Genomic DNA, 10,253 nt, shown 5'->3' with positions numbered 1-10,253 from the left:
TGTGGGAAGGCAGCAAGTGCAAGTACTGACCCCGGCTCCATTCAGACCCTGCCAGGGAGAGCACTCGCTGCCACACTTGCCCAGGGTCCACATCTGCTGGAGCATCGGCCACCGCAAGTTTGGTCCCTGCCCTGCTGTCCTTGCACCCAGCTTGGATCCCTGTGGGCGTTTTGCACCAGGATGCTCAAACTCTGTGCCCTGCTCTTCGGGTCCTGCAGCTCTCCCAGCCCTGGGAGTGCCCGTGGGCCACTGTGTCCTGTGACGGGGACAGCGACACGCTGGGGATGCTCTGTGCCCTGTGGATGGGGAGGTCAGGCTGTGCTGGGTGCAAGCGGGTCTGGGGAGGGACAGGATGGGAACGGGTGCCCTGTACGGTGCTCCCACCCCTGCCGGCCCCGCCACCCCCCCCGGCTCCGGGAGACGCGTGACCTTAATCCGAGGCGACCTTGAGAGGCGGTGGCTGCTGGGCGTGCGGGGCCGGGGGCGTCCCGGGGGGCGGGGGGGCCGGGGGCGGGCTCGCCGCCCTGCCGCTGCCGAGGGGCGGGCAGCCGGGGCAGCCCCGGCCCCGTGCGGCCGCTGGCGGTGGAGCACCGGCGGAGCGGAGCGGCACGGCACCGGAGAGCGGGTACGGGGCGGGGGCCCGGTCCTTGGCGGGGCAACTGGGCGTCCTGCGGGGGGACAAGGGTGGCGGGGCGGGCTGGGACCCCGGGCTCGGGCAGCGCTGCCCCACAGGCGGCTGCACGGGTGGGGTGGCGCGGGGTGGGGGCCAGAAGAGCTGGCGGTTTTGTCTCCTTCGCTTTCAGGCGTCACTTGTCCCCCCTCCCCGAGCCCTGAATCCCCCGGGCTTTGCTGGCCCATCCCGGGGCCCCCTGTCTGACCTCCGCCCCGAGCCCCTCTGGCCCCGGCAGCTGCCCCCCGGCACGGGTGATGCTCCCGGCCCCTGCCCTGGGGCGGTGGGAGCGCTGTGCGGGGCTGAGCCGAGCCCCGGGGCGCGGGCAGGCTGTGTGCGCACCGGAGCAGCAAGAAGGGGCGGGGGGGCGAGGGGAGGCATGTCCCTTCCAGCTCCGGCACGGCCACCCCCATGGCGGCGTTTAATTCTGCTGGGGAGCTCCGCGCTGGAGTGGCTGGGGAGCGCTCACACCCACCGGCCCTCCGGTTCTGCTGGGGGACTGTCACCTCCAGGAGAGGAGCTGCAGTGGCTCAGCGTGTGCTCGGGCAGCTGGGACTGTCCCTGGCAGGAGGCGGCTGTGCTGCGGGAAGCTCTCGGGTTGGATTTCTCTGTGCGCTGGCTCCTGTCCCGCTCCTCTCGACAGCGTAACTCAGACCAGGGTGAGGGAGGCTGCATGGGGCCCTGGGCTCGGGGCATCTCTCATGCTCTGGGGAGAGCCAACAGCTGTGTCTTTGCATCCATGCTTCTGGGATCTTCCCCGTGCTGGCAGGGATTGTCTCTTCTTTGCTCTGTGTGTGCGGAAGGCACAGCTCCACGGCTGGGGCAGGGCTGGATGTGCCCGGTCTGTGCCGGGAGCCTGGAAGGGCTGGCACTGGGGGAGATCAGTTTAGCTCCAAAATCTGAGTGGTTACAGGCCTGGGGGCTGCAAGCAGCTCCCTTGCACGCTGCCACCTTGCACACATGCATGGCGGGGTGCAGAGAGGGCAGATCGGTGCAGGCAGCCCAAGCCCTGGGCCAGTGGGTTGGTGCCCCCTGGCACGTTGGATGTGGGGGGATGCAGGCACTGCAGCGAGTCCTTGTGGTCTGAGCCCTGCAACAAGGGCTGCTGCTGGGGACGTGCAGCCCTGCACTGGGCACTGCTGGGAGGTAGCTGGCATGGCACCTTAGCTGCTCCGTGTCTCCTGCAACATGTGAGGTTCCCAAGAGTGGGGACAGGGGGTCCTTATGTGCCCTGGGTACAGCTGAACAGCCACTGCCAGCCCCATGTCTGGCATGTCCCCCAGGAGCAGGGCCACAGCTAGGGATCTACCTGCCTGGCCATCCCCACACTGAGCCGGGGACGGCCATCATCTGGCCCCAGAGCCTGTGAGGGTCTGGCAGCTGGGCTTGGCAGCTGTCTGCACACTGACAGCACCGGCTATTCTCGGCCCCGAACGGCCGGTGCCTGTGCTGAGTCAGAGGCCTGGGGTACAACTGCCACCCCTGTGCCCTGGCACAGGGTCCTCTGCCCCCAGGGACCCCTGGATCCCCTCCTGCACCTAAATCCTAGCCCACCAGCTGAGGCCTCCGCTCCTCGAGGGCCCAGCTCCAGCACCCAGGTGACAGGCACATGCAGCAATTTGTCAGTCTAATTGAAGTCTTAACAGCCTAATCAAAGCCTTATTGTCAGTCCAGTCATATTTATAGTCCCACTCGTCGCAGTGCGCTCCCTGTATGGCCACTGGTGCAGTCACAGCCTCTGGGTGCTGGTGTTCTCTGGGGAGAACGGGCTGGGGGAGCTGCGGGTCATTTCTCTGCACCCACTTCCTTGCTCTCACAGCCTCGCCCCTCCCTTGCTGCCAAATCTGTTGGCTGGGGGCTGTTTCCCAGGTAGTGGGGGCTGTTCTTGGTCACCCCCACAACAGTTTTTCCTGGCTTCCAGGGCTGCTTCTCCCCTGGGAGCAGTGACCTGGGAGCACTAGGGCTCCAGTACCTGCTGGGCTGTTGGTTGGCCATGCTCTCAAGTATTTCTGTTTTCCTCCAACACCTTTCGAGCTCCGGCTTCCTGGTAACACTAATTAATATTTCATGAGCACAGTGGGGTGAACTCGACACTTAAGGAACCCAGCAGGAGACAGGCGCAGGTGTGCTTGCACACAGACAGGCGCACATGCACCTCCTACACATGTGGAATGGTTGGAGCCCACCAGTGCAGTGCGGGGGTCCGTCCTGTTCCCACCAGCTGTCCTCTCTCTTCCTTCCCCAGCAGCCACCAGCGTGGAAGAGGCACAGCCATGGCATCGCTGCTGTGCAACGCCCGTGAGTGCCCCGGCGGTGGGGAGGGGCAGGGGCAGGGCACCACCATCCAGATTTACGCCATGGCAGATCTGGACGGTGGGTTGAGCTCTCAGCTCAGCCACACTCAGGAGCATCCGTACCCCCCATGGACATTGAGATTTGGGATTGGCAGCACTGAGGGTGGATGGGAAGGGTCGATGGGGAATTACCTTCTGCCCCTCTTGTGGCAAAGGGAGTTTGTTTGGGGTCCATCCCTCCTCCATCCCAAACTGAGGGACCACATGGGGTTCCAGAGGCAAGAGGGAGCAAGGTACCAGGGCACAGTGCCCAGGTACCCTTGCCCTCAGTGATGTAGCCCATGCTGCCCCCAGGCATCCAGCTCACTGACACGCTGGAGCAGATGCAGCAAGGGACACTGATGCGCAAAGTCAAGTCCAAGAGCTGGAAGAAGCAGCGTTACTTCAAGCTGCAGGATGACTGCATGACCATCTGGTACCAGTCCAAGAGGACAGGCAAAACTGAGTCTGCCTGTGAGTACCAGTTGCTGTGTGTTGGCTGTGGGGCCATCAGTAGGGTTCAGAGTGAACAGGGATGTGAATGTATGAAGATCCTTGGAGCCATGCTTGCAAATGGTGCTGGGGCATTCAAGACAGGCTCTGTGTGCGTGCTTCTCTCACCCATACTGCTCCTGCCCTCAGCATGGGTCACAAGGGCTGAGTCGAAATTGCAGCTGGTACAAGTGGAAGCTCTGGCGTGCCACTTGTACATGCCTACAGAGGAGTAGGCAGGCAAACAGAGGAGCAGGTGGATAAGTAGCTGGATGGATGGAAGAAGGGATGGATGGAAGGACAGGTTGTCTGTGGGCAGTGCCCCCTGCCCTCGTCCCCCTCAGACAGGCCTCCCCTCCATCTGCCCCAGTCTCCATCAGTGATGTGGAGACGGTGCGGGAAGGGCACCAGTCGGAGGTGCTGCAGAGCCTGGCTGAGGAATTCCCCCCTGAGCGCTGCTTCACCATTGTCTTCTACGGCCGTCGGGGCAACCTGGACCTCATTGCTGGCTCAGCAGAGGAGGCGCAGTGCTGGGTCCAGGGCCTGCGCCAGCTCATCGAGGTGGCCACCAGCATGGACCAAAGGGAGAAGATAGACCAATATCCTTTCTGCAGGCACCATTTTGCACTTCACACCCAGTCCTTCTCCCATGTCTGGCCATTCCCCAGGCCCTGCATCTCCAGCCTTGCCCCAGCATGTGCTTACGTCTTCTGGGTCTCACCATCTGCATCAGGGCAGGGAGAGCCCACAGAAAAAGGAAAAGAGGCCATCTGATGCTCCCCAGAGCCATCTCTCTTAGCCAAGGTCCTTTCCCTTAACATCTGCCCTGGTTTCTTTCACATGGATTCGTGACTGGTTCCAGAAAGCCGACAAGAATAAGGATGGACGCATGAACTTCAAGGAGGTGCAGCGTCTCCTCAAGATGATGAATGTGGACATGAACGAGGATCATGCCCTGCGGCTCTTCCAGGCAAGCACTGCACCTGAGGGCCTGGAGGGGCTGGGGAGGGGCTGGAACAAGCTGCACAACACCTTCCTGCAGAAGGATGTGATCACTTCCTTCTGTCTGTCCGTCTGACCATCCATCCATCCATCCATTCATCCATTTGTTCACTTAACTACCTGTTTACCTAAAGAAACATCCATTTGTTCATTTATCTGTCAACCCAAGCAGCCAATGCAGCTGTTCCTCCCCGCATTCATATGTCTGTCCAGCAGCTTATCTGTCCACCCAGCTAACCAGCCATCTATTTATTTACCCATCAACCCAACCATCCACCCATCCATCCATCCATCTGTTCTTCCACCTGTTTGTCCATCTCTCCATCCACGGACCCATCCATCTATCATCCCACCCCACCAACCCTCCATCTGCCAATCCATCCATCCATTCATGCATCAATTGATGCCTACCACTGCTGCTGGCGTGGAGTCTCTGTGCCCTCTGTTGGGGGTGGGTGAATCCCCCACAGCCCCTTGGTGTGGCCAGGACACCCCATTTTACACTGGCTGGATGCTGAGTGAGCTCCCTTGCAGGCTGCTGACAAGTCGGAGTCAGGGACGCTGGAAGGGGAGGAGTTTGTGCTCTTCTACAAGGCCCTCACACAGCGTGAGGAGGTGCTGAGCCTCTTCCAGGACTTCTCCGAGGATGGGAAGAAGCTGACACTGCTGGAGCTGGTGGATTTCCTGCGGCAGGAGCAGCTGGAGGATGAGGACACAGAGGACCTGGCCATGGAGCTCATCGACAAGTATGAACCATCGGAGACAGGTGAGAGCCAGCCCAGACATCATTGTGCTCTGCATGGGGGGAAGAAGGGGGCTGAGACCCACAGCCCCATGGCAGGGTCACCCCCATCCCCATCCTGCTGTGGATGGGCACAGGGGGAAGACTTACTGTGGTGTGATCTGGGTGCAGTTTCCCTTTTTTTGGTCCATTCCTGGACCATTTTGGTGTAGAAGGTTGACCATCCATGGGGTGCAAGCTCTGGCTTTGGGGTCTGCTGCTCACCTTCCCAAGGTTTCTGTCCTGAGGCATCTCTCCCTGTGCCCCAGCCTCTGGCAGAAGCTGTGCCCACCATGCTGGGGATGCCAGGAGCCACCAGCAGCCCTGTTTGCCCCCATCCTGTTCCCTCCGGGTCCCTGGCTGTCACTGAGCCTCCCACTCCACCTGCAGCCCGGGCTCGCCACGTGCTGAGTGCTGATGGGTTCCTCATGTACCTCTGCTCTCCGGAGGGCTCCATCTTCAACCCCCAACACCGGGCACTGTGGCAGGACATGAGCCAGCCACTCTGTCACTACTTCATCTCCTCCTCCCACAACACCTACCTGATAGAGGACCAGATCCGGGGCCAGAGCAGCATCGAGGGCTACATCAGGTAAAGGGGCTGGTCCCTACTGGCTGCTGCCCAGTACCCTCCTGCCCCAGTGCCATGCCACGGGCAGCTCCATGGGGCAAACCCAGAACCTCCTTTGCCTCCTCCATGGCCCAGCACCCATGCAGCCATGCCATGTGGTGCTTAGCAAGGGGGATGCTGAGCCGATCTCTACCAGCCCTGCATGCAGCAGCATCCCCACCCTTGATGGTTGTCCCCTGGTCCCTGTAGGGGTGACAACCACAGGCATAGGGGAGGGCAGGGGGCTGGTGCCCTGGCTGAGTGCAGGGTCCCAGGGGTGACAACACAACCCTAGGGCTCTGAAACGGGGCTGCCGGTGCCTGGAGGTGGATTGCTGGGACGGGCCGAATGGGGAGCCCATGGTGTACCACGGCCACACCTTCACCTCCAAGATCCCGTTCCGGGAGGTGGTGAGCACCCTAGGGAAGTACGCCTTCAAGGTAGGGCATTCTTCCTCAGGTGCCGGGTATCATGAGCGTCCCTCAGCGGGTCAGGGGGGACATGGCTGCAATTCGGGGCAGTGATAGGTCTCTCGAGGGCTCATGGTTCTAAGATTCACATGCCTGGTGCTGCAGCAGGATTCACCCCACCACAGGCAAGAAGGGTGGCTGTGTCCCTTCCTAGGGGACAGCACTGGGGAGTCTGACCCACAGCCCTGCGCCATGCCATGCGAGGGCACATGGGTGCATGCAGACATGGTCTGCTGGGGGTGCAGGGGTGAGATGGAGCCTGGTGGATGCGGGGATGAGATGGGATATGGGGGATGCTGGGGGATTGGTGGGGTATAAAGGTCTTGAGGGGATATAAAGACACACAAGGGGCTCCATCCGGGCACTGATCATGCCTGGGCAAAGCCCTTGTGAGAGCTCCCCAACCCCACCAAGTCTGATCTCCAGCTGTGCATGTTGCTCCCCAGACCTCAGACTACCCGGTGATCCTGTCCCTGGAGAACCACTGCAGCATGGAGCAGCAGGAGGTCCTGGCCCAGCAGCTCAAGTCCATCCTGGGGGAACAGCTCCTCACCACCACCACGGATGGGCATGTCCCCAGCCAGCTTCCGTCCCCAGAGGTAGGAACAGAGTGCGTCCGTGCTGGGCATCACTGTCCTGCCTGGGAGTGGGGTGAGGAGGTGGCTCTGCTGTCCAGAGGAAAGGCCACCCCTGCCCCAGCATTGTCCTGCTCTACTGGAGCACTTGGGAACACTGGGGATACTGTGTCCTCATGTTCACCATGGTCCCAAAGTTGTCCCCAAGGTTGTCTTCCCATGTCCTGCACAGCCAGGCAGCAGGGCAGAGCCCTCCTACCTCATCCCCTCCTGCATGCTGAACGGAGCTGGTGGTGCTGGCACCTAACAGTGTGGGGTCCCAGGGGACAGCAAGTCCCATGGAGGAGATGGGCACCCCAAGGTGCCTACCTGTCTATACCCAACCCCACAGGAACTGAAGCACAAGATCCTGCTGAAGGGGAAGAAGATTGGGCGTCTGGAGGACATGCTGGATGGGCCAGGGGATGAGGCACCTGATGTATCTGATGATGACAATGGGGCAGAGGCAGAGGAGGAGAGGCGGAGGGCAAAGGTGAGTGGCCTGGGCTGGGGACCATCTGGGAGCAGTGAGCCCCTGGACACAGCTATGGGCTGTGGTGACATCCCAGTGCCAAGAGGAGAGGCAGAGACTGCAGGGACATCACCAGGCAGGGCGGACAGCCATTTCTGCCCCTGGTCACACCAGTCTCCTCTTTGCATAGCATCCCTGTGGTGGCAATATGTTGGGTGCCACTCAACATGTTGGGTGGGTCCCCTGCTTGCTCTGTTCCTGGCAGGAAGGCTACCCATGGTGGGGATGCTGCCACCCTAGCACATCCCTGGATGTTCTTGGCTGCCCTGGGCTCTACAGCCCCTGTCCTGGGTGAGTGCTGGAGGATGGTGCTCCCATCAGGAGGGACTCAACGTGGCTCTGCCTTGCAGAAGGACAAAGAGAGCCTGGCACAGGCATTGTCTGACTGCGTTGTCTACTGCAAGAACGTGTCCTTCCGGGGCTTCCAGGAGGCCCGCAGCCATTCCCGGCCTTCCGAGATCTCCTCCCTTGCTGAGGCCAAGGCCAGGAAGCTCATCCGGGATGCAGGTGAGATGGAGGGGGCAGTGGCACCAGTGGACTGGGCCAAGTGGAGGCGGCAGGAGGCTTCCTCAGCTGTAGGGCTAGAGCCTCCAGACACCAGGGTTCCCTCCCTGCCCAGGGCGAAGGGGGGTCCAGTGGGGCTGTACCCTGGGCTTTAACTCTAGTGCGTGAGGGGGGTTTATGGGCTTAGGAAGCAAGGCAGGATGCCTGCATTCCTGGGAGGGGAAAGGGATGAGAATTAGTGGGTGAGTGGATGATGTTTGGATGGGCAGCACACATGGGTGGCTGTGCAAGCCAAGGAATGACCCCACAAGTAGCCCCTCACGCTCCATCCCTAGGGAATGAGTTTGTCCGCCACAATGCCTGGCAATTGACACGCATCTACCCCAGCGGGATGCGGACCGACTCCTCCAACTACAGCCCACAGGAGATGTGGAACGTGGGGTGCCAGATCGGTATGGCCAGGGGGCTTCAGGGATGTGGGCTGGGGAGATGCCCTGGGTCCCATGCACCATCAACACTCATGTTGGTGCTAGCTGCAACCCCAGCTGGAACCCGGTCTGGCTGCACGCTCTTGCTCTTGCTCTGCCCTGGGAATAACCCGGGCATTGGTGCCTTGTCCCGCTGTGCAGCCCCGCATCTCTGGCTACGGGGACAGGCTGGTTCTCAGCTCCAAGCAGGTCATGGTTTCTCCAAGCTGCCCTGAACTCTTTCCCTGCCACCTTCTCCCAGTGGCCCTGAACTTCCAGACAGCTGGCATGGAGATGGACCTGTGTGATGGGCTCTTTAGCCAGAACGGCCGCTGCGGCTATGTGCTCAAACCCCCCTTCATGAGGGATGAGGAGACTCCCTTCAATCCCAGTGACCCCAACAGCTGGGAGGGCCCTGGCCCCATCACCTTGACAATCCAGGTACAGGACCAAGGAGACCCCGGGGAGCCATGACAGTGTCCTTGGGCTCCCTGTTGGTCCCAGATGAGTAGGTACACCACTGGGCAGCGTGCTGGAGCCATGCAGCCTCCAAGCAGATCAGTTCAGCTGCTCCCTGGCTCATGGGGTCCGTGCCCCTTTGCACAGGTGATCAGCGGGCAACAGCTGCCCAAAGTGGCCAACAGCAAGGACAGAGCTATCATCGACCCACTGGTGCGCGTGGAGATCCACGGGGTCCCTGCAGACCAGGCACGCCAGGAGACCAAGTACATCGAGAACAATGGTGAGGCCCACGGTGGTGCCAGGGACCCCGCTGTGCCCATGTGGCCAGTCCCTGCCCTCCCTCACCCTCCCAGCACACACTCTCCCTTCCCAGGGTTTAACCCCCGCTGGGATGAGACACTCCAGTTCCAGCTCCACGTGCCCGAGCTGGCCCTCGTCCGCTTTGTGGTGGAGGATTATGACAAAACCTCCAGGAATGATTTTGTGGGCCAGTTCACCCTAGCCTTTGCCAACATCAAACCAGGTGAGTGGCTGCTGCCTGGTGGTGGTGGTGGGGCTGGCAGGGCAGCCCCACGAGGGTGTCAGGCTCAGCTGGGTGCTAGAGGGTCAGGTCAAGGGCAAAAGTCAGCCAGAGCCTTGCTGTCCCCCCTGCAGGCTACCGCCACATCCATCTGCTCTCGAAGGATGGCACCAGCATCCCACCCTCTTCACTCTTTGTCCACATCCGCATCACCGAGCCGCCTGGCCCTGAGCAGGACTGAGCTCGTGGGGTGAGCCCGACCTGGATGGAAGCCATAGAGCAGGCCCCACATGGCTGGGGCTGCGAAGCCAACTGCATTCATCCTCTTTTGAGCCATTTGTATTGTCATTGCTGCTGTGCCCCGCTTTGCAGTAGCTTCTGAGGGCTAGGAAAGGTGCTGACCTCCCCTTCCTGGGTTTGGGATGCTGTCTCCCATGCATGAGCACGTGGTCTGTGCTGATGCAGCACCCTGTGCCCCCAACATGTATCCTGCCCTGGCCCACAGGCATAGCTTCGCTGCAGGGAGGAGGAAAGAGAGTGCACGGTGCCCTGGCTCTGCTTCAGGGGCTGGTCCCCTGCGGCCAGGGGAGCAAGGCTGGAACCCAGCAAACCCCAGGGCTGGGCAAAGCTGGGAGCAGAATCGGTCCTCACTAACCCCCCAACCCTGCAGGACCCCATCACAGCCCCAACTAACCCTTGCCCTGTCCTTTCTCTGTGAGCAACCTAATAAATTGTTTGGTGACAGGCAGTCTGGGTGTGGTGGTGCTGGGGAGAGATGGAGAGCTGGATTTGTGCT

The 10,253-nt window shown here is 61.3% G+C and overlaps 1 protein-coding gene across 1 annotated transcript; it reads left to right on the top strand.

The window, feature by feature from the left end:
* Positions 1-500: 500 nt before the first annotated feature.
* PLCD4 (phospholipase C delta 4) lies at positions 501-10,206 on the top strand. Its single transcript, XM_056350143.1, has 16 exons — positions 501-625; positions 2,916-2,968; positions 3,319-3,477; positions 3,866-4,094; positions 4,336-4,465; positions 5,032-5,263; positions 5,669-5,870; positions 6,184-6,328; positions 6,805-6,957; positions 7,325-7,465; positions 7,855-8,011; positions 8,344-8,460; positions 8,738-8,916; positions 9,082-9,217; positions 9,311-9,460; positions 9,592-10,206. The coding sequence occupies exons 2-16, from the start codon at positions 2,944-2,946 to the stop codon at positions 9,696-9,698; spliced, it is 2,262 nt and encodes a 753-aa protein (XP_056206118.1). The 5' UTR covers positions 501-625; positions 2,916-2,943; the 3' UTR covers positions 9,699-10,206.
* Positions 10,207-10,253: the final 47 nt, after the last annotated feature.

This window comes from Falco biarmicus, chromosome 8, assembly GCF_023638135.1.
Source record: "Falco biarmicus isolate bFalBia1 chromosome 8, bFalBia1.pri, whole genome shotgun sequence".
Lineage (NCBI taxonomy): Eukaryota > Metazoa > Chordata > Aves > Falconiformes > Falconidae > Falco > Falco biarmicus.
Note: the sequence above shows the minus strand (reverse complement) of the source record. Positions and strands in the feature narration are given on the sequence as shown.